The sequence below is a fragment of the Strigops habroptila genome, chromosome 5, assembly GCF_004027225.2.
Source record: "Strigops habroptila isolate Jane chromosome 5, bStrHab1.2.pri, whole genome shotgun sequence".
Taxonomy (NCBI): Eukaryota; Metazoa; Chordata; class Aves; order Psittaciformes; family Psittacidae; genus Strigops; species Strigops habroptila.
This window is the reverse complement of record NC_044281.2, coordinates 65,430,269-65,454,771: the sequence shown is the minus strand read 5'-3', so window position 1 is coordinate 65,454,771 and position 24,503 is coordinate 65,430,269. Positions and strand designations below refer to the sequence as shown.

The 24,503-nt window shown below is 38.6% G+C and overlaps 1 protein-coding gene across 4 annotated transcripts in view; it reads left to right on the top strand.

Moving 5' to 3' along the window:
- Positions 1 to 3,300: 3,300 nt before the first annotated feature.
- The window catches only part of EXOC6 (exocyst complex component 6), a 91,061-nt gene continuing 69,858 nt past the window's right edge, over positions 3,301 to 24,503 (top strand). For all 4 annotated transcript variants that reach the window (XM_030486599.1, XM_030486603.1, XM_030486600.2 and 1 more), the window contains exons 1-5: positions 3,301 to 3,427; positions 21,322 to 21,493; positions 22,790 to 22,837; positions 22,977 to 23,067; positions 24,024 to 24,069. In XM_030486599.1, the coding sequence (XP_030342459.1) occupies positions 3,345 to 3,427; positions 21,322 to 21,493; positions 22,790 to 22,837; positions 22,977 to 23,067; positions 24,024 to 24,069 (440 nt within the window). In that variant the 5' untranslated portion in view covers positions 3,301 to 3,344. The remainder of the gene's footprint in view (positions 3,428 to 21,321; positions 21,494 to 22,789; positions 22,838 to 22,976; positions 23,068 to 24,023; positions 24,070 to 24,503) is intronic.

The following is a 24,503-nucleotide window of genomic DNA, read 5'->3' as shown; positions in this document are numbered from 1 at the left end:
CCCTGGTCAGAAATGGCTGATTTATCTTTTCCTGCATTTGACTGTTGACCACACCATGAGCGTCAAGACTCATCAATTTTGTCAGAAGCAGTACTGAGATAGAAGCCAAATGTTGATTAAAATCTTTGAAATATGCAAAATAACCAAATATAATAAGTTTGACTATGCCACATAATATTGAATTAGTCTTCTAAAAGGTTGTTTAAATCAAAAGATCTAGAACTCCAGTCCCATGTTTTAAATGACTGTCTGAAATTAATTGGTGGCAGTTGTATGAGATATTTTCTTTGCCATCATGGTAACGACAATGACTTGACAGCTGCCCTGCTCTCAGCATTTGTAGGAGTTTATCCATTTTCTTTTTGTTCCAGATAGGTAATGAATTAGTAACAGCTTTGTTTATTGCACACTCATGTAAACCCCACAGTTATCCCAGAGCATTTTTTGCACTTTGTTATTTTAAGTAGCATCTACAAATTTTGAAAAGGAAAAACATGGGAACATAAAAATTTCTCTCCTTTTCTAGTCCGCTTTAGAAGGTCCATAAACCTGCTTCATAAACCTAGCTGATTTCTTGTGTGTGCGGGCTTTTTATGCAGCAAAGGGAAAAATACAGTATTTAAAAAATATATTATTTTTAATCTCATAAAACCTAACAGAGAAATAGAGTACTGATGTCTAATGTCTGAAATAACTTTCACATTGTGTTTTTACCTGACTGACATTCAGGCTTAATATACATTACTATATCTCAAGCAGATAAAAATATTATTTTGACAGTAAATTTCCTGTTAAGATAAATAAATCGGATGCCTAGACAAAAAAGACTGCAGGCCGGGTACTGCATACGAGGCAAATGTTACCAGCAGAGAAAGGAAAACAGCAGCTGTGCACCATTCTTGGACACAAGGTCCTCAGGAGTCACGAGGTTAGAGCAGGATCTGTTTTTTCATGCCTGGTTTTGCTGACTACAGGGTCATTTAGTCAATGATAATAATCACAATACAAGTCCTCTCCTAAAGTTAGACTAGTTTTATGCTAATCTATGGCAAGGAAAAGCAGGTCAAATCTGCCAGAACTGTATATAGAAGAAAAAAAAAGATCAGATATATGAAAACGCACTTGCTGAGATCCAGTCCTTTGAGCTGCCTCTTGGAACCACCCTCAGGTATGCATCTTTTAGATAATATTACATTGTTCATGATGGATTTGTTCCATTCTATAACTGTTCTTTCAGTCAGCCCATTATATTAGAAACTTTGGTTTCCTGACCCTGAAATCTACAGGAAAATTGAATTTACTTCCAGTGTGTTTGGTCCTAAATTAAAAAATACAAACCAAGGTCACCTACTGAGCTCTTTCTTTTCACCAGGACAAAGCTATCTGTTGCTGAAGGCTGGCTGCAGTTTCTCTGTGAAGAAAGAAATTACTCTTAAACATGAAAACACAGGGAAATTTGCTCTTTTGTGCAGCAGTGTTCTCAGTTTGATACTAACATTTTAAAATAATTAAATGCTTTTTATTCTTAGATTTTCAATAAATGCAACTTTATTTTTTTTTAATCACTAAAGACACAACTACTTAAGGTTTCACTGTTGATATTCCTAAATATGTGAATATTTTAATACTCTTTTTCATTTGCAGCTTATGGAAACTGTTTAATTGTGAAAGTACAAATGAAAAAAGTTTCCTCTGTATATTCATCCCTACGAAAAAGTAATATGTAAAAGATTATCATGTTATATGTCCAAGTATATTGTCAGTGTCTGTAGAAGGGTTCTAAAAATAACCTGCCTGGCACTGTAGGCATCAGGTTGCAGTGACTATCAGGCTAAAGAAGGAAAATTTAATTTACTCTGAAAAATGTATGTGTCAATCTATTACTTCAGTAATTTGGTGATGGGGGAAAGAAAGGAATGTGGGAAGATTGTTACTGCATTTGAATAATTTCTTGGATGAAATACTATTGCCGCAGTAGCCTGCAGGATTTTTCCTACTCTCTTTCTGCAGCATTCACTTTGGAAAAGTCCTTGATAATTTAGTATGTGTCATCAATAAATTCATCTGAATCAACACTGAATATGATAAAGCCACAAGCACAGACAAGATGCGCACAGTCTTTAGTACCATTTATTAACCAGCATCCAGGTGTAGCTGCACCAGGGCAGGAGAGAAGACAAGTTTGATTACAATAACTGGAAGGGTGCCAAACACAGTTGTAGCTAGCTGGTGTCTAGACTTAGATGCATTCACAGTTGTAAACTGCTGTCAGTTCCTCAGTGGAAAAGTAGCCACACATCACCCTGAAGTTTTGCACTTCAGGCCTATTTCTTTTTGTTGGCTTCCCACTTGTGCGTGGCTAACTTTGCCCAGAAAGCAGGTGTGTCCTGTCTCCTGAGCCTGCAAAACCCAAGGACTAGCTCATCTTTGGCCACAAACCACAAAGTGTATAATTTAAACAGAAAATGGGCTACTCTTCCTTCACTGAAAAAACGAAGCTTTACTGTATATACACTCGAGGACATCAGGGAAAAACATGCCAGTTTCTAGTGGAACACAGCAAGCCGGTGAACAAAAAGGTGCATTTTTTGGCTGGTCTATTTTTACTCTGACCCCAAATTTCTGCCACCTAAAGAAAGGAAAGAAGCAAGCCGGTGACCTTACTTGAATGCAGAAACCCCTGCAGAGCTTCCGCGGTAGGGGCCGGTACCGCCAGCCGGTGGCTAGCGCGGCCCCGGTGGACGAGAGCGGGAGCAGCTAAAAGCAAAACAAATCAAAGTGAAAAACAAAACAACCCACCCCAAGAAACAAACCAGAATTAGCCTAAAGGAAAAGGTCAGCTTTGGCCCTAAAAGCCTTCAAGGCGTCTCTGCAGCTCGGTGTAGTGGGGCGCGGAAAGGTCACCTGGACCGCCCGCAGCGCAGCCGGGAGAGGGGTCGAATTTTGGGTGTCCCTCTTCTGTCACCGGGAGCTCAGCAGGACAGAGAGGGTGGCTCCAGACAGAGGTAGCTGTCCGCGGTCTCCACCGGATACTAAGGCCCAGAGATGCCCAGGGGACGGAGGGGCTTTGCCGGGCTCCCGGCGCAACTCTCACCCCGACACGGGCCGAGGGGCACCGGCGAGCTGGGGCTCCCCGGGCGGACGCGGCTTGGTACGACCTGCTCCTCCTTGCCCGCTGCTTCCCCTCCCTCCTCACCCCCGCCCGGGCCGCCTCCCCACCCGTGCCGGGAAGCCCTCCCCGACGGCTCCCGCTGCCCCCCGCCCGGCTCCGCGGCCGCCTCCGCCCTCGGTCCCTCCCCGGCGCTTCCCGCAGCGGCGCGGCCGCCGGGTCCCTCCCATCCAAGATGGCGGAGAGTCTCCCCGAGCATGATCGGATCCTGCAGGAGATTGAGAGCACCGACACGGCCTGCGTGGGACCCACGCTGAGGTGAGGGGCGCCAGGGGTCGCGGCGCCGACGGCGGGCGAGGGTTCTCCGGCCCGTCCTGCCTGACCGATCCCCCGGGGAGCCCCGGCCCGGCGCGGCCCGGCCGCGCTGTCTGACAGCTCCTCCCCAGAGGCACCGCGGGGCCGCCCGCAGCGCCTTCGGCGGGAGCGGCCCCAGGGGGGACGCGCAGCCGCCGGGAGCGCCCCGCGGAGGCTCGACGGTCGTCTCCCGCCCCGGGCCGTGGAGTGGTGGAGGGAGAACGGGCCGCCGCGGTGCGGTGCGGCCGCCTGTCACCCGTGGGCCGGCGGCGCTGACACGGAAAGGCGGCCGAGCAGAGGCTGCGGCCGTGCCCCAGCCCCGGGCCGGTCTCTCTCTGTCATTGTCTGCCGGGGAAGCGGGGCGCTGCCCGGCTTCCGGCGGGGTGGGCGCGGCGGGGCCGGAGAGGGGCTTCTGGACGGGGCGCTGGGGCTGGGCTCCGCCGTAACCCGGTGCCGGCCCCTTCGTCGCCCGGGCAGGGAGGGCTCCTGCCCCGCGCTTAGACACGGGGCGTCTCCCTGGGGTGTGCCGGTACCTCCGGGTCTGGGCTGAGGACGGGACCGAAACCGTACTGTGGGCGGGTGTTTGCATCAGTAACTGCAGGGCTGCTCTCCATGCAGCCTTTCCTAATGCAGTCTGAAACCTCCTGCCCCGGCCAGGTTCCTTCTGGGAATGTGACAGTGTTCAGAGCATTTCTGAAATGCCGTGACTTTGATGTTTCTGTTTTATATCTTTTTTTCTCTCCCCTCTAATTCTACATACTGCCAAATGGCATAGTCTGCATGTTGAAGGAAAGGTATTGCTTTATTTTTCTTGTTGAAGAAAACTGTGTCAGTGTTCTTCAGTTTGAGCTGGGGAGAGAAGGTCAGGGCCTGGAGGGAGTGAATTGGGGTGTGGAGAAGGTGCAGGGGGAAAGAAGATCATCCTCCTGGAACTGTGCTGATGCTTCCCTGAATAGACACATCTGAAAGAAGTCAAAAAGCATGAATGCTAGCCAAACTGGGAGAGAGAACTGTGAATTTGCACGTTATCTCTTTGGGAAGACATGGAGAGCCTGTGCTCAGGAAACTGGAGAAGGCGGTTTGTGTGGCAGAATGCTGGCTTTCCCTGGATGCACTCCGTGGTGCCCATTGGAGAACATGGGCAGGGCTGGGAAAGAGTGAAGGTAGGGTGTGTGGATGGGGAGCCTGGTGTTGAGAACTGTTGGAAGAGAAATGTATGTTGCGCGTGAAATGGTTCGTTATGCGCTTTGCAGTGAATGATTTTGTGCTATGTCTGCAGTGGGTCTCCAGCACCGAGAGCTGTGTAGCAGGTGGCAGTCTGGCCATTTGTGTGAGGCTGGGGCTAATCAGTCCCCAAGGAGCCCAAATGGGGAGTGTGGCCAGGCCCAGACAACACCCAGGGGCTGCTTGTGGGGTTTTGGAGGCCAGCTCAGAGCAAACTGTGCTCTCATCTTCTCTTACTGTCCCTGAAACACAGCTAGTATGGCAATAGAGTGTGGAGGTGTCAAAGCTGAGCATCACAAGGAGCTTCCTCTCTGAGGGTTTGTGTGCTTGCATTGAGAGAAAGTAGCTGACGTGCTTTCAGACTTAAGCTGTCCCTGGAGGCAGTTTAGCTATGCCTCAGCTAACAAGCCCAGGCAGGTTGGAGCTGATGTCTGCAAAAAACACACCAAAACAAACAAACAAACAAAATTAGCCAGCAAATATTAAATATAATTGAAGCTTTGCTACCACCTCTAGTATAGAGCTTATACCAGAGGAACCTATGTAAAGGACATACAGAGAATCAGGCTGCATAGTAGAAAGTGGTGTGTTTGGGAACCACAGGTATGGATGGGGGAGGAATGTAAAAGGGGGAAGGGACAATATTAATCTCTTATCCATATTAAAAATTTAAAACCTAAGTTTTTATAAATATGAACATTTAATTTCTTAATTTCTTTGCATGTTCCTGTCCTGTCTTTTTCTATTTGTATCTCATCTGTCTTGCCTATCTTGTTATCTTGCTGACTTCTTAGAAGGGGAGTTTTGCATTGCTGACTTTCAGAATCTTTAGAAAAGAAGTGCATGTTAGTCTGATTTAACCTCTAATGTTCATATACAAATAAAAAACACAAGGCTAAATAATGGTTACACCTGGCTGAGTCTTTGAAAGAAGTCCAGCCAGCATCACAGAAATATGCTGCTACTAAGAACAGCAATGTTTAAAATCAAAACTGTAGCTGTCTGTTCAGCTATGCCTGTTAAAATTTGTGAATTGCTGTGTGAAACTGAAGAGCGTAAAATCCCACATCTAATCATGAGATCTATTTCAATGAACAAAAGTGTGAACATAAAATGGAACATTATTTTCTGCACAAGATGTAGGTTTCGCTTGCTAAGCAACATAAATCAAGGAAATGAGTTGAACAATTCCATGTGCAGTTGCATAAGGCTACAACATAAAGTGATCCGTCTGTTCCCAGTTGTGGAAGCCATTGATGACAGTTGTCTCATGTAATGACTGAAATTTCATTAATTTCACTACCTGAAATTGAATGTTTTTGTAATATGTGGTCTGTAATGCTGGGATAATGTTTATAGCATCGTGACATGAGGTGAAGTACCAACATTCCTACTTAAATAGAAGAACAAAAGGACATGAGGTGAGTGTTTTGGATAAGTAGTGTGAGGTAATACTAAATGCTGAAGATCATAGAATATGCAAGATCTAACTTATCCTTAATTGTTCATATCAAGATCTGAATATCTTCCTAATGCATCCATTCTTCACATAGGAAGTGTAATTTTTTTTGTCAGCTGTACGTAGATTCCATGGAAACATGTTTCTGCTTTTGTTCTTCTTCAGTGTTTTGTTTGCTAGTTTGGTATAGCTGTCTCTGCCAGGGTGCCGTTTCCTACCCTGCTAGAAGAGTGGCAGCACTTGTGTGTATGATATAAAAAAATGATAGCATACATTGATATGTAATGTTTTGTGTAAAATTTATAGATAAGGAACAACATACAGAGTGATCCTGCAGGTGATACTCTAGTGCTGAGATCCCCCCGTGTATAGGAATGTGAAATACAGGTCCTTTATAGGAGGAATCAAGGTACAGCCAGTACAGTTGGGATTATTTACTATTCAGGAGAGTAATTTAGCTCCTAAAGATTGCTCTGTATCTCCAGCAATATAAAATGAAGAGATTGTGTTTGATTAAATTAATTTATATTGTATTCGATTAAATTAATTTTCTTTTTGAATTTTAAGTAGATGAAGTTATTGATTTAAAATTGCTGGTATTTAACTTGCATCTCTAAATATATCGACACACACTGAGTCATTATAAATGAGCCTTAAATTAACTGTATAACATGCCTTTCATTAAACAGGCAGACTGTGTGTATAGCAGGCCAGGATTAATTTTTTTTTCATCAGACTCTGTGAAACTTTTATCAACATCCTTCTAGCTTTAATGGCCAACTAAATGAAATTAATGACAGCACCTTTTAAAGGATTGTCACTCTCACCTTCTTATATAACGTGTTAATATCTTATAATTCGTGTCATATACATACTGTTGGGCTTTGCAAAACCAGAGAGAGCTGTCAACACATTTCTAATCTTTATAAAGGAAAAGGACAAAAAGAAAGAAGGGCAATTCCCATATCCCTCTCCAGAAAAAAACCCCCAACTTTCAGATCCTCACTGAACTCTGTATAAATACATATAAATAAAATTTAAAGAGTCAATTTTTAGGAGTGTCTGTATGCTTCTTGAATACTCTGTTGGATATGCCAGGGTAATTAATAAGATAAATTCTATTCAGAAGAAAATAATTGACCTTATGTGGTGGTTAGTTAGCTTTATGTTGGTCAAAATAGGTCAAAGTGGAGCTCAACAGAGTAGAAGATGTTTTTCTGCCAGTGTCCTGATATACTATACTTACAAGTCTCTTGAAAGTTGTGATAATGTGTAATATTTCAATGCTCTTAAAAAAAAAAAAATTTACTTAACTCTTAACCTGTAGCTTGGCAATGTATTGCATAAGCGTGTGGTAGACTTTTTCTGAACACTTCTGATGAGCTTCGCATCACTGAGTCTCCAGTGTTCTGTCATCCCCATGCACAGCCTGTCAGAGGAGAACCTCCATGCTCACCATCAGTTGACTAAACAACTAATATAAAAGTAAAATCAAATTTAAAAATTATAGGGGAACTGATGATGACAATTTTGTAACTAAGGTCCAGTTGATAAGGACATACCATGTCTGTTGATCTGTCTGTAACTGGGAGGTACTCCATGGCTTCAACCCACAATTGCAGCTCAGAAGGTGCTCCTTGAAAGTCAGTGTTAAAATCCTTTTAAAAAACTTCCTTGTTCCTCTACTCCTGGAATCTGTCATCACCAAGCTGTTGCCTGGTATCTTCTAGGTTGCTATAAGCTGTACTGGCCATGAAACTTCTCTGCAAAGTTGTTAGAGGGCCTTGTATGAAGACATTTCATTAGCATGTTGTCTCTGGCTACAGGAATCACACTGACAAGTGCCATTAGGTTAATGTGTTTCTGACTGATGCCGCAATGTGCTGTGGTGACCTTCCACTGACCTAGCACTGTATTGCACTGGTAGGTGCAGCACTGAGCCACCCAGCTGCAAAGCAAAAATCGCTTCTGCATGGTGCTGCTTTTTTCTCATTTGAACAGAGTTCGGAGGTAGGATGTAGATTTGTTGTGTCAAATGAGTACGGGTGAAGTGTAGAAGCGAATGCTAACTGTTCATTCTGAACTTTTCTCCTTGTGTTGCAGAAAAGCTGAAGATAAAAAGCACGCTTCAGTAAGACATCGTTAGAGGAATAAAATGAGGAAGCAAAGGTAGCAATAGTGGTCTGAACGAGACTGTTTTGTGCTTTCCTGATCAAGGTTTCTAAGAAAATTCAGAGTTAGAAATATGGAGTGAGAGTCTAACTCTACTGCTTTTACTGAACTGTGGTACGCTTCGCATCTTCAGGTGCTTTGCCCAGGCTGGGGCTGTAATTTGTATTTTGGAGATATTCCTGTATCCACTGAGGGGGCCTGTCCAAACCCAAGGAACAAAGAGGCTCAGATACCCTGCAGAGTATGACAGGGTGCTCTGAAGCCTCAATGTAACTTGTTTTATCAAAAGTATACACTATTATTGCTAGCAGGCCTGATTTAGTTATATTATTCTTCTCTATCTTTAGTGGAAAAGTTAGTCAGCAGTAGCATAAGCAGTGTGAATGACTTCTCTATACATGGGAAGATAGTACAGCACTGACAGTCACAGGCTGGGAAATATTTTTTTCTGAGCACTTGCTTATGGGCTGTTGGGATTTGTGATGTGGTTATCCAGTGACAAAATGTGGTTGCCCTCATTTTTGCTCTGTGGTCTTACTTGTCAGGTATGATTGTCTAGAGGCTCTTTTCTGTGTTTTTATTATTTTGGTTTTGGAGTATGAGCCAGCAATTCCCTTTTTTGTCTATAGCTTAGCCTTGTTTTAAATATAGAGTAAATGTAAGAGGACTCTGAGATCATCAATCAATGCTTTGAATCAAAATTGAAATGGTTTGATTATATATTTCAATTTCAAATAGTATGATAATGTTTTACAATATCATGAGATATTTTTATGATTTGAAAAATCAGTGGTCTGTATCTTCATTAATGGTCCGCCTTCAAGCCCTGCTCTGTTTTCCAGATAATGTGTTTCGTTACTGGGTCCCTTTTAAGTTACAAAGTAGCCTGAAGTATCTAGAAATTCCTTGTGTGTTAGCTGCCGTCTTTTTTGGGTCAGGTCAGAGTATACTTAGATGTATATATATGTATCAGTTTATTATAATAGCTAACTCCTATTTTGCAACTGAGTTGCTATAGAGTAAGGAGAATGGCCTGCTTGCTGAGAACAGTGTATCCTGAAAAACTGGTATCTGGCTTGTAGTGTTGGTTTCAAGTTTTACTAGTTGGTGCAGGATTTGATGATATGCTGAGTGGAAAGCAGCAGGCAGATAAAGCACCTGTGTGAGCAGGTCTATCTCCATGTATATTTCTATGAAGGAGCAATATTTTTTTTATTGCTAGTCCATTACATATGGACAGAACAGCATAAGAGTGTGTGCTGTAGATTGAGTAGTCTGGCATTTTATATATTCAGCGGTAGAACTGCAGTTCTGATTTTCCTGTAGGCTAACCTGGTATTTCAGGCAGATTTGCCATTGGTTGCAAAAAATGTTTTAGAAGAAGTTAAGGATTTGATTCCACTGCTGCGAGTTTCAACATCGTACTTCTCTACTTTTTTATAAAGCCTGAACTGTTTGTGGGTAGTCATATCTGCACTGCATTTTTCTGTTGTGCAAAAAACCCTTAGGTTCAATGCTGATGAAGTTTGTCATGAAATATGTGTCTGCAAATCAGGTTATCTTGATCTTTTTAAGCGTTCATGCATCAGCTTCTGACTCAGTTCTTGCAGTGTTTTCCAAATGGGCAACTGCCAAGTGAAGGTTTAACCTAACTGGTAACTTACACTAATAATACTTCTGAAATAGCTCACTCCAATTTCACAGGTATTTCCAAAGAGCTTGAAATTGTTCCCTTGTTTAGGAAACACATTTCAAAATACATTAAAGCTTTTAAAATAGAGGGATCATCTGCCAAGAGATCAAGAATAGTGTACCTGATAGGTGGTTCACGCAGTTTGTATTATTGTGTGTTGTCTAAATTTAGCCTTCTTATCATATGAATGGCTTGTTCACTGTTACATCCATTAAAGTAAGGAAAACAAATTGTTATTCATGTAATTTCTTCATCGACTTATTCCTCAAGCTGATTTTAAATAGCGTCTGTTGACCCAGATTTTGGACCTGCCATATGCATAGGAAATGCATAATTTTACATCCTTCACAAATGCCAGTCACATGGGTACTTAGTTTCTTGCAGATTTCTTTTTGGAGGAAGCCAGCAGCATACACTGTACTCTAGCTTTGTGTGCTGAACCATTACCATGAGACTTTGCAATTTCCTCAATACAGCTGTCTACCTGAGGAGCCTTAGCATAATTCATTTCAATATAAGACTGTTTTTGACCTCTAAGTGCTAGAGCATTGCACATACAAAACTGAAATTGCAGTAACTCCAGTTGAGCAAGTTTTGTCATGTTGCATTTTATGTATTATGCTACTAAAATGAGCTCATAAAAATCTACGAGGATTAATATTTCTTAAATAATGCTTCTAAGATAACGCCAGGAATGGGTTTGCAAATAGGAAACTATTTCTGTGGGTTATAGTAAACGATTAAGTACTAACTCATTCAAAACCATCAACCTAGCTTTACATCAGCATCAAGCAATCACATTAGATTTTATCTTACAGAAGGGCTTGCAATGGCTAGTTATAAAATCTAGCTGTTGCCAGTCTTTCTGGTGATGGTTGAAATGCCCAAACCTAGTTCCTGCTACAACAGACCTGGATATAACAATGGCATCATGTTCAATTTAATGTTCAGCTTTAAGTACGCTCAGCAATGTACTTCTCCCTCATCTTGTACATGTCTACTAAGGAATTATTTGTGTGCCTGACAAACTGTGTCCAGTGCAGGAAGGAGTTAACAATCTCTCCTGGAGCCTGGCTGAAGCCCTTTCCTGTACCTCAACCTTTGCCAGTAATACCAAACTAGTAGCAAACTTAATCACTGATGGAAGTATTAAGAAGGAAATATGCAGGTTTTAGAGCACATCGGCCTTTATGGAAAGACTTGGGTTTTGACAGAGAGGACCTAAAAGATGCCTTTGAACACTTCTACACTAGGGATCTGCAGAGAGGGCTGGGATTTTTTTTTTATAGCATGAGAAAGGTGTTCAGCTCTAATACTGTGAATGGGATTTTCACTGTGTCTCAGAGAAAGTAATTTGTTTGCAAAACTGCAGTGAGTGTTACTTGCAATTCTCCCATGAAATGAGGGTGGTGAAGCACTGGAATGGCTTGCCCAGGGAGGTTGTGGATACTCCATCCCTGGCAGTGTTCAAGGCCAGGTTGGACGGAGCCTTGGACCACGTGGTTTAGTGCAAGGTGTCCCTGCCCATGGCAGGGGGGTTGGAACTAGATGATCTTAAGGTCCTTTCCAACCCGTACTATTCTATGATTCTATGATTCTATGAATCAGAGTAATACAAAATTAATAATACATATACTGTAGTATGTACCTAGGGAGATACTTTTGAGACATTTCAGCTTTAAAAAAAGTGTTTAAAGTTTCAAGTGTCATGTACTTCAATTTTAATACACTACTCTCATTTCTATTACAGGCATTCAGATATTTCTTTTGCTAGCAGCTCTCGCTGGGACTTTCACAGTTTGCACACTTCCTTATGCCTAGAGTGACCTTCAGCAAGGCAACTTTTTCTTCCGAGTTTTGTTTTTAGTTAATTGCAACAAAAAAGTAACATAGTTGATATTGTTTCATACTATACCTTTGTTCTGTTTTGTTTCATAAACTTCGGAAACTGTAACAAAGTAGCCAATGTGTGCTACCTCCCCTTGAAATGTGGAGTTGCTGTGTTGTGCTGGAGTGTCCCCTTTCCCTAAGGCATGAACAGAGTTTCTGCTTAGTCTGTTTATCAGGCAGGTAGAGGAGTAGAGAAAGGTAACAAAAAGTAGTATAAGTCAGTTGCTTCAACACTGTTAGTTGCTTCCCAACAGAGAGAAACACTGTGAGTTAGTTTTAGTTGGGCTTTTCAATTAAAACTAGCTTGTTTTTTTTTTTTTTTTAAAGTCATCTTTCATTTTCTTTAGTGATCCTGCGAGATGTGCATGTGCAAAGGGTATATAGGACAGGCTGTTGATTTGCATGAGAGAAAGGCATGATGACTTTCTGTGTATTGTCTATGTGAGCTCATAGAGTTAACAAAAATTAATAATAAAAAAAATTGTAAAATATATGCTTTGGTTATGTTTGCAGAGGAATGTGACATATCAAAGAATTATCTGGTTTGATCTGTATTGAACGGAATATGTTCTTAATCCAGTTGGTTTCAAAACTTTAATTGTTGGATATTTTATTTAATCTGGAACTTCTTTATTTCTAAAATCACATGTATTTACATCTGTGTAGTGTTGGAATTTGAAAGCCTATTGAAATAAGACCTAGACATTTGTGACATTAAATATTCTGTTCTATTTTGTGTCTTGTGAAGGCTCTACTGAAAAATTTGCTACATATTTATCTGGAAAAATATGTCTAAAGTGCCCCAGATAAAGAAGAAAGGTTACCTATAAGTTGTAATAGATGGCTACTTATTTCTGGGACATGGGTAATGGAAATCTGATCAATTCTTTAAAAAGAATTTAGAAGCTCACAATTTCATTTATAGATGAATCCATTGCTCCTAAAATGGAACAATTTATGTTTCAGTCTGTGAAAATATAAAGGGAAGATAAGAATATTGCTATATGGACTTCAGTTTCTTAATTTATTTTCTATGAAATAATATAGGTTCCAACTATGTCCACTGTATCCATTTAGATATGTGAAACAGCTGGCCAAACTTGGAAGTTTGTCATGTGGTGATAGCTAGTACCACAGTGAGGGAAGCTGGCACTTTCTTTGCTGTCTTTTTTATCTGCTATTACAAAACAAAATTAGAAAAAAAAAAAAATAGTAGTGCAGCACTTGTTTTTCAGTTTCTTGCTTCATACATCAGTAAGTCGCACAAAGGCTTAGCAGGAAGAGGCATCTCCTTGGTCAGCAGTGTAAAAACAGGAAGGAGGAAGTCTATTGCAAATCTGGGTTTACTGATTATCAGTTCATGTTTCGCTGCAGAGGATGTCCATTAACAGCCATCAGCGTGATCCATTGCTTATCCAGCATGAACAATGACTGCTGTAGTGCTGCTACTACAGAATGTGGACCCCGCTTATAGGAAGTAATGTTAACTAACAAACTGTACTCAGCCCTTTCCTGCTCATAGAAACAGGATACTATTAGTGAGAACAATTCACAGAAACTGCACATCCAGGAAAACCAAGCAAGCAAAGCATAACAGCTAAATGAAGATTAATAAAATCTTTTCTCGGATTAGGCCTAGGTTGAGTTCTGCATTGTTCTAGCAGGTAATGTGATCTTTTAAACAGAGCAGTGAGGTGTAATTATGAAAAAGGATGGCAGAACTGGACCCTAGGTAGTGCCTGGCATAGAAAGGCTGCTTAGGTTTTAAGAAATGTGCTTATTGCCATAACTCCAGTTGAATTACAGGAAACACCTGGACAATATTTTATAAAGCCTTTTAGGTGTACGCAGCAACCTATACGAAATTACTCCATGGAAAAATCCCTACAAAGTTTGGAGTTTGTGTAAACAGAAAATATCTTTGTATATTGTAGGACAAAGGAAGTTTCTGCACTGTTTCCTGTGAAATTGCAGCTAACATGGAGTTTGTGATACAGTATCGTGGTTACGGATGTCATGGTTATAGTCATAATGACAAGTCTGTTTTATGGGCCAAATCTTAATTTGCATGGTTGGTGTTGTGAGTTTGAATTGATCCCACTGGAATTATTATGCAAATTTGAATTGTAAATATTATTTTATTTCATAACTATGGTTTGGGTATGGGCTTTTTGTTTTTTTGTTGTTTTGGTTTTTTTTTTTCAATCACATGAGAAATGGAGGGAGAGGACAAACATCTACTAGGCCACTTCTTGCAATGTGTTTATGGGAGCTAATTGAGAGCATCTCTAGCTTCAGTACAAAATTGGTTTTGGTAGCAAGATATTAATTCTAAATACATGATTTTCCACAAGTATTTTCTTCATTTGAGAGTTGGTTTACTTGTATGTGGTTTAAGTATTACTTCAAAAAGTTGAATAAAAATTGTATGTCCAAGTTGGTGGTGTGGTTTTTATTTTTTTCTTTTTTTTTTTTTTGTTGTTTTGTTTTTAGTAACTTGGATCAAAATAATCAGTTAAAAATTAACTTTTTCCTCACAATTCTAAATCTAAAGCTCTACAAATAAGTCTTTTTCTCTCGCATCCTTTGCAGTTCATAAGCTGTATGGTCAGGCTTATGTTCCATGTCAAACTTGTACAACTATTTTGCCAGATATGTGTAATTCTCATCATCATCACAGCATTCATGGAAACATAACTGATTGGCACTTACAAAGTGGTTATGAGTAGCCTGAAAAGAATGTGTGTATACAATTTTTAATTGCTTCATATGTCTTGTGTAATCAGGAAATGAAAGACTGCAGCAATATAGGCAGGGTTGGGGAACCTGCAATTTGTCCTAGAAATGGGACAAAACAGGATGGTTTGGGAGGGTGTGAAAATGGTGAAAGGTAACAAGCCATTAGTAAGGAGCCACTTTGTCCTGTAAAAAGACCAGTATTTTTTTCTCTATTTTCTGACATGAGGTTTTTTGCTATTTTTTAAATAGTTTACCTGTTTTAAATCTTTGCTGCTGTTAGAACCTATTATAAATTATTACTAGGAAGAGAGTTGTTAATTCTAAAAATTTACAGTAATACCCTGTAAGCTCAGAGATGTTTCTCCTGAATGTGTTGCAGTTAAAAATCAAATCATTGTCCATTTAAAAAACCAAACACACACTAAAAAAAAACCAAAGCCCAAAACCTTCAAGAAATAATAAAGGTTTTTTTAAGAACCCAAAAGGAATGTTATATATGATTTTTTTTTTCTGTATCTAATAGACCATTTTAGTGAAATTTTTAATTGACAGTTATTTAGCACCAACCACGAATTCATATTATCTTCTGGATTGTTATTTTATTATGAAAATATGCAGCTTTTATTTGTAATAAAGTAAACTCTTCAAGTTAATTTTTGCCTGAAGCCTGAGTACCTAAGCAGTTCTGCTTACCATCAAAAATTACAGCTACTGCCATTCATAAAAGGGACAGAATTACTTTAGTTCTCAATCTGATTAGTCTTGCAATTCACTTTTTCATGCTAAACTCCTGCCAAGTAGATTACAGTGGAAGTTGTGTTCAGGTTTCTGATTATTTTAATTTTCTACTGGGAAGATGAAATAGGTGTGAAGGGTGGGGATGAGGAAGGAAAAAGCAAATTTGGGGTATTTGCTGAACTCTCAAAAAACATTTTTAGGCTCCTCACCTTTTACACTTACTAGTCTACATGCACTTCCTTTGCCTACCTTTCCAGTAGTCTGGTCAATGTAGTAGATTGATTTCTGGGCTTATGATTTTTCTTTTTTTTCTGGCTTGTAACATTTTATTCCCCTCCTCCTAGTGAAATACTGATTGTCTTTTAATCCCATTTGCTCTCAGGCATTTAATGATTTGTGTGTATGGAGCTGTCATTACGGAGTGGACCATATGATTTGAGGAAAATTGATTTTTTTTTTTAATTATTACTAATTTAAATCCATCATCAGGTGGGATTGATGGCAAGTTAGATTTCACCGTTCTTGGCTGAATTTTGGCTCTCTGGAGATGAGCCTTTCTGCTCACTCAGCGGCTGGTATTTTTGTGCGTAGAATGGTGCCCTCTGGTGCTTCAGTAGATTTTTGCATGTAAACACAATTGTCAGTAAAACCTGTGAAATACATATTTTTCGTATTGTGTTTCAGTTTTGAAAATAAAAGTGTTAGGGAGGTTCTTTATGGTGTTAAAGTAAATTTGTTTGATTTTCTTCAATTGGAAAATGGCTGCATATCTGAAAATTCTCTTTCATTTTTCATTGAGACCTGGATTGAAATCTGTTTATGCTTGTCTTTCTCTCTTCAGCCCAGGTGGTAAGAAAAGATCAAGATAAAAATATCCTTATTGCAATAAAATTGAGCCAGTGACTGAGACATCTTTCTTCTTTAGCTTAAGCTGTCTCTGACTATTCCCGGTTAATTATTTTTTCCTCTTTTGAGTGCTTTCTGCACTATGTTGTATTTACCTAGACTGATATTAATATGACTCATTGTCCAGTTGTTGGGCTGAGTCAGAAAAAAAACTCTCTCTGTCTATATGCGGAGTCCTGGGAAGTGTAGATAAATAACCTGCTACACATTACCAGAAAAATCCTTCAGCTCTGCTTGTGCTCTTCATGGGTGCCCTGCTTGCCACATCAATTAGGAATGAAAATAGTACCTGCCCTGTCACTGATTTGCAGTACTGATGTCTAACTAGTCACTCAAGTTAATGTTCCCTCATTCCAGATTGAAAATTAAAGTGCTATGTTGTATTTGGGTTTCTTTTTTTTCTTTTTTTTTTTTTTTTTTTTTGGTTTTTGGTTTTTTTTAGTGCCAAAACCAAGTACCATCTTCAACATCAGTGATTATCTCCTTTATTTTTTCCCAGTTTGAAGACTCGTATTTCAGAATGAGCAAGAAAAAGCTTGCTCTTCAAAGTTTCGTGGTGTGAATCAACAACTAGTAGTCTGTAGGTTCCTATAGACTCTATAGATCACAGGTTGAAAGCAATCGTAGTACAGTTTGATTATGTCTTTCAGTTTGGCTCAGTTCAGTTTTGTGCTCTATTTCAGACCACTGCATCCACTTCAGGAGCCCATAAAGCTGAAGAGGATCCTTGGGGTTCTACATTCAGAAGTGTATAAATGTAAACAGAAGTTAAAAGAACTATATATTACACACTCCTGATAAAATTTCTCCTGATGGCGTAGGCATGTTTGCCTCTGTTTATGACACTTCCTACAGATGTATGTGAAGCAACTTAAAGTGATAGAGAGATTTTTAGGGTAAACGTATATATAAATGCATGTAATACTCCTGAAGAAATGCATCTGCAAAGGTTATCACTTCCTCACTCTCTTCCTAACAGAATCCTCTGTGTGTGTGTTTGTGTGTTGTAAAGTTTTTTATTTTTGTCTTATAATTTAAAAGAATTAGCTGTAGGATGCTTTCAGGAGTCCGTGTCTCTCTCCAAGATCCTGCAATATAATGATTTGTCTGCCTGATAGTTTAACACTGAAAAGTGTAGAATTGCTGGCAGGATTGCTTGCAGTACCATAATCTGTTGAAATGTACGCCTTCAGATAATTATTCAAAGCTAGCAACTTACTTTATTTAGTAAATAAATAATTTAGTATAGGTAATGTTTGAAATGTATGGATGGAAAATAAGCTTCAGCATCAGAAATAAATCATAGTGTGCTATGTGTGATGTTCTATAATAAATAAATCAGGTATGCATCACCTCAGTTGTGTTTGCAGTTTTGAGAAAAAGCCCAATTTCTGTCCTGGAGAAGGCATGGCTCTCTAGAGTACACTTAAAGGCCAGTGCTTTAGGTCAGACTGCCTTCTGAAGCCTCTGAAATAGCATGTCCTAAGAGCACAGCATCTTAAGGAAGTTAATAAACTTGTTTAATTCATCATCTTACTTCTCATGTATATCAGAGTTGTGATACAAAGTGTAAATTTCTTTTACATAGTATGATGATTTATTTCTTTAAACGTAAGCAGTTCTGTCTCAGGAGTTTTTTCATTAGTGTGCTGAAGAGAGTTGGTTTGTTATTGTTCCCACAAGATGGAGCTGTCTACATGTGTAACTAATATGGAATTTGTACTACTAGTGAATGTTAAGGAGCTCTGTCAAAATACTGGTCTAGATCACAGATCACCATTTTATTAGTGTATCTGCAGAAAACAGTACAATGTAGAACATAAAATAGTAACTATTATTTTAATAAGGTAGGGTAATCTTGTGGTTAAGACAGCCCGTTGGGATATACACAGAATTGATTTCTTCTCCCCCAAATTTAAACACTTATTCCCTGTATGATTTTGAATTAAATATTGTGATAATACTTTTGATAATTATCAATCTGTATGTTTTTTATTATCATTAAACTGAAATGTGAGTAGCTTTAGTATTGAGAAAAAATAATAAATACTCTTTTTTTATAAAGGTGAATACTGTATTGCCTATGCTACGTAATTTGTGCTTCTGTAATTTCTGTCTGCGTTGTCTGGAATTATTTGATAACATTTTAAAGAGAAATCTCCTGATTACAAATTATTTCCTTCTCTCTGTATTTTAACAGCATGTCTGCCAGTGCTAGCAGATCTGAAATTAATAAAAAGGTATCGACAGCTATGCTGAACTGCAGCTACTGGATATCCTAAAATCATCAGGCAATGACAAAGTCCAAAAGGACAGTGCATTGCTACCACCAAAGAAAGTTTGGTGATGCAAACTCAAGCGTAGATTTCCTTTTGCACCATCTTTTTACAGTTTTGTTCTCATTTGAGGTATATTTGGTCTACTGTGGTTTACTACTGTTTTCGCTTACAGTTATTACACAACTTTACAGCAATAGGTGGAAGTTTCCAATCTTCTTATCTTTGTCATAGTGATACTCCTTTCTCACTTCCCTTTCAGAACATTGGAAGGAGAACTAAACTTGGAGACTCCTTCTACTCTGAAATAAAAGGCTCAAGGAAGCAGTAAATTTTTCTGGTTTTTGCTTTAGTATCCAGTGCAGTATAGACAGTAAGGCCAGCACATTCAGAGGAAGCTCATGCATGCCTGATATCTGTGAAGGCACTATCTGATACCTCTGGTCCTCCTAATCCTTTTGTTGCTTCTCCAGGAATTCTGGATACAGGTGGATGGCGCTCTGTGCCCATCCTGTAGATTCTAACATCTCTGGCCCTTTACTTATAGAGGCAGAGCAGCACTCATGTAACCAGCTTGTACTGTATTTTGGAGCACATCAGTTGTTGAGCCTTTTTCTCATCCCTTCCCCATTTCTTTGCAGATAACAGTGATATGGTCTACATACTTCTCCCTGTCTTCAAATGCAGAACATTAGGTTGCCTAATGAGAGCTCACTCAATGTGCTGACTATGGGTCTTGCACCCTTCTTTCCTCCCAGACCAGGTTGCTGCTTCTCCCTCCAGACAGCACCAGATTCTGGGTGCAGGTGTGGGTTGCTCATGGTCTTCCACCACAGCCCTTTAAACTACAGGAGGAGAGACTGACTGTCACACTTTTGTTCCTTCCAGCTTTCATTTCAAACTGCAGTGTTGAAAAGGGTGAGGGGTATTTTTCCATTTGTGAACCACTTCATGGGTCAACAATCTTGTATTTTTCCCCATTGCACTTTGGAGGAAAGAGCCTGCCTTTCAGTACTGTAGCCTTATTTTCCTATCATAAGCAAAATGGGGATATTCTAGGAATATTGTATTGAATAGGTTTTTCCCCAAGAAAAGTATCTATAGCAAGCAGGCTATCAGGAATTAGCTTTCTTCCTTTGGCATGTATGACAGCTTATTACTTTTCTAATTTCTCTTAACTTCAGTTGCTTCTTTGAGTATATTGTCGAAGGTCAAAAGGAACTCAAAAAGGATGAAGAATCCAGTTACAAGACTCTTTTTCAATATCTTCTATACGCTTTTCTTCCTTGAAAGGTGAAGTTCTTGTCAGACACTCAGCTATAGGTTTGTTGAACAGGTGATGATGACCCCAGATCTTAGAAGAGCCCAGATGTCTGGTTAAAAAAGAGCATCTTGAAAAATATGGGAACTCGTATTTCTTGAAGAAGACTGGGAAGGATGTACTTTCTCTCTACTAAGAGTTTTGGAGGCTTTGACTTGCTGTTGCCTGGGTCTTGAACTTAAGACTACTTGTACAAGCAACATTGAGATCATTGGAATTTCAGCCTTTTTTAGCCTTTTAGTTTTTGCCCATATTAAGTTTTATTTTTCTTTAATTTTTTTTAAAGCAGCTTCTCTTTATGATTTCTGGGAAAATGTTTGTAATTATGAAATGAAATTAGAGGCTAAAAAAAGTAAATTAAAGATTTTTGATCTCCTGATTTTTTGGAATGCTTGCAGTTTGCAGCATAAACATGTTTGTGTGTATATGACTATATCATCCTTATACTGCCACTCTCATTCTATCCGAAGAGCTGCTTCAAAAATTAGCTGTCTTAGCTGTTGTTGCTCTATGAAGTTATTAATCAAATTTTGGAACTGCTTATGACTTACCTTTCTTGGGAGATTTCATACCTTTGTTTTCCAGTACACTTCCCTGTGATAACACTTTCCTTGCTTCCTCTGCTAAAGTCTAGAGCTTTAAAGTGCTCCCTGTCTCCTTTGCTCACTTTCATTCTTGAGCATTTTTCCACGCAGCTTTCTATTTCCAATGCAGCTCAACAAGCTACACTGGTAATTTCTCCAGGAGTCCTGTTTCCTGCTGGAGGTTTTTAAGTGTACTATTCAAACAATTAGTAAAATAAACCAAAAGATCTGATTTTAGCCATTCCTGAAAGTTAGATCCCACTGAGGTAGCAGCCTTAGGCATGTGCGTGTTGTGGTTTTGCTTTGGGAGATGTTGAACAAGGGCAGGCGGAGGCAGGGAGCAGCAGGGATTGCCTTCTGCCAGGAGCCTGGCTGCTGCCGCACAGTGCTCTGGTCATTCTGGCTGGAAGCATCTAACCCTGATTTAGTTGGATAACTCTGGTGTTAGGAATACCAGAAAAGCATTTGTATGTTTGCACTTCTTTATATTTAGCAAAGAGTGGAATTTGATGGAAAAGCGATCCATGCTATTTGAGGTTGGAGAAACTGATTCTTTTGTATGCATATTTGAGCATTAGGGCATAAATAACAGACCAGTGAGGCTCAGGTCAACCATGATGTAACTGTTTAAGCACCTGGATTAATGCCATAAGGGCTGGGTTCAGTTCTCAGTTTTATGCCATCTCTTTCTTTTAATGCTGATTTTGGTGGAGTGGATCGTGAACGATGCCACTGTAACATCCAGTTTGTGTGCTTTTATTTTCTTTTTAAGAGAGCGATTTCAATAAAGATCCTTGCATGCTATTTTTAACTGGGGGGAAAAGTAAGCTTTGATTTTCTTATTTGTATTTAACAGATCTGTATATGATGACCAACCAAATGCACATCAGAGGTTTATGGAAAAACTAGATGCCTGCATACGTAACCATGACAGGGAGATAGAAAAGATGTGCAATTTTCACCATCAGGGCTTTGTGGATGCCATTACAGAACTTCTTAAAGTTAGGGCTGATGCAGAAAAATTAAAGGTAAGAAACTAGTTATTCAGAGTTTCATATATTATTGTCTTTGAATTTGAAAGAAGGAACTTGACTCTTCTACTGAAGATTAAGAATTTAGTAATTATCACATATACTCTGATGTTTACTATAATTTTTTAAAGGTGGTATGTTTAAGATTTGTGATTAGAGCTATGTTTGTGATCTAGTAATTTACTTTTACAAAGCTGAATATTTTATTAGGTCTAATTCTGATTTATTTTATATATATATATACATTTTCAGAAAATGTTACCAAAATTATTTTGCCCTTTTTAAAGGCTTTCTCAGAAGGTAAAGAACAACAAATGGTAAAACCAATATTTCTTACATAAGTATTTTCCTAATCCTGCACTTATATGTCAGACCTTAGGAAAATTTAAAATCTTGAATAGAAAAATAAAAATACTGCAATTATGCAAGAAAAATAAATCGTCTTTGCTTTGTAATGAGTAGAAGAGTAGGTGGAGTTAGTAGTTTTCATTAGAAATGAGAACTAAGATTTACTCCCAAATCAGAACGCAAAATAGTGAATTGTGAGATCCGTCCCTTTTAGCTCTCTTTACACATTTGAGAGCAAAATATGCACACCAGACAGAATGAGCATAGTTCATCAGAGGTTATGATTAGAAGAGCATTATATAAAGGATATTCAGATAACAAGAGACCAAATACAGCGTCAATGAGGTCATTGAGCATCTTTGTTCAGAAATTAATGAGATTTTTAATAAACTAGAATGTGCTTCCTTATTATGATGACCTAATGAGTCACTTACTATGTGGGAAAATCTGAGGTTGAGCTTTGCCTGCACCTGCAGCATTAAAATGTTGCTGTGGTTTGGAGATTTCCACGTTTGATGTTAATCAACCACCCAGTGTTTGCATTCAGCAAAGTATGAATGTTTAATTACCATAAAATGCAATCACCATTTCTTACAGACAATGAATGGCCCATAGAGCTCATTGAGGTTATCAAAAAGGGACCAGTGGTCAATTGGGTCAATGATTTGAATTGTTTGACAGACCTACAGAAACAAGGAAAGTTCAAAAATCCCAAGTAAATTTGAGAAGTTTGCCACAGAATCTGTTAGAAAGAACTGTCATAAGTAATTGAAGTTAACAAAAGCCCTTTGCGATCAAAAGTTCAAGTTCAAGCTGTAGAGTTAATTTGAATTTGCATTTCTTTGTTCTAAATTTCTCATGAAGCATGATCTGATTACAAGGGTGAGCAGTCACATCAGGGCAATATATGCATATTTGTCTAACAAAGGTGAAATTATTTTTAAGGTCCAAGTTACTGATACCAACCGAAGGCTTCAGGATGCTGGGAAAGAGGTGAGAAAATGGTGCTTCCTATATAGGCATTATGAATATTTGTAGCAAATCAAATTTATTTGCATAATTGAATTCTGATTTTCTTTTTTTCTTTTTCTTCCTTTTTTTTTTTTTTTTTTTTTTACTTTTAATCTCTAAGGTGATAGCCCAAACAGAGGAAATCATCCGATGTAGAGTTCAGCAAAGGAATATTACAACAGTTGTGGAAAAACTACAGTTGTGTCTTCCAGGTGAGTGACCCTTAGCTAAATATGATGGCAAATTAAATAAAGTTACAATAACCAAAATGGAAAATAATTTGATTTTTTAATTTAGAAATCATTGTTAATTTTGTTAAACTGGAACATTTAGTTTAACAAAAAACTTAGTGGGTTTTAAAAAGACGTCAACATGTAGGTTCCGTGTTTTTTACAGTATTTGACATAGAGCAATTATGACACTGTGAGAAGACAGATATAGTCTGTATATATAGTCAGATACATATACAGTGAGAGAGATATAAATGATGCAAACAATGTAGCCACATACAGCTTTAAATGAAGTAATATTTTTAACATTATAAACAATAAATTTGCTGCTTAAGAGGGTGGTTTTTATTGTTTGAATTCTAGGGAAGACACTAATGATTCTACTTCAACTTTTAGCTCTGTGTCATTACAACAGTTTGGGGTTTTTTATATAAATCATAAGGGCTCTAAATGATGTTTTAGAGAGATGTTGTAGGACCGCACACAGGTCTATAAGGGTTTTATCCTGTTTGTGATATTGGCATAAAATAGATTGGAAAACTTTTCTTTGTAAAGTCTTGTTGTTGACTTGTTATGAGTACAGTAGGTGGTACTGTTGCTATTTAATGGAGACAAGTCATAGACTGGTAATAGAGCTAAGGTTATGTTATGTAGTAAGTGAATGAATATGCTTGGTGTATATAGTGTCTACTGTTTTGTTTAATCTTAAATCTTTTTCATTTAAGAGCTGTTAAGAATTCAGTTCTTTCAGCTTTCTTAGCTGCATTCTGCCTTTTTGTACTAGTTTAATCACATTTATGTTACAGTAGGAATTAAATAAGGTAAATTTAGCATATCCTTTTCTATGGTTTATTTTGTCCTTTACAATATATATTTTCCTCTTTTACTAACTAAAGCCACAGTAAGATCCATGGGTTAATCTGCTTGTTTTTATGCAGTGCTGGAAATGTACAGCAAACTAAAAGAACAGATGAATGTAAAAAGGTGAGTGAACTTAGTTCCATGAGTAAAATATAACATTTGTAAGTGAACTGATATAATATTTACTTGTCTACATTAGTGTTTGCTATTCTAACCTGTAGCTTGGTATGTGTAGTTTTCTTTTCATAATACTTTGTATGTGTTTCAAGAATGTCTCTACAAATGAACAAATGTTATATTAAATATAAAGACTTCTAGAAGCTTAGTGATTGCCATGAAAAATAATGTTTACTTAAGTAAGCATGACATTCAATGAAATTATGGTTATAAAATGTGAAGTGTATTACTTTTTTTAGTACTTAAAACAGTTTAAGTAGCAAGAATAGTAAGATCCTTAGGGAGAAAAGATCTTCCAGAGTGTATTAAAACCTGATTAATCTATCATGATGTATTTAAATCAAATTCATAATCCAAGAAAAAAGAACATTTCACTCCAT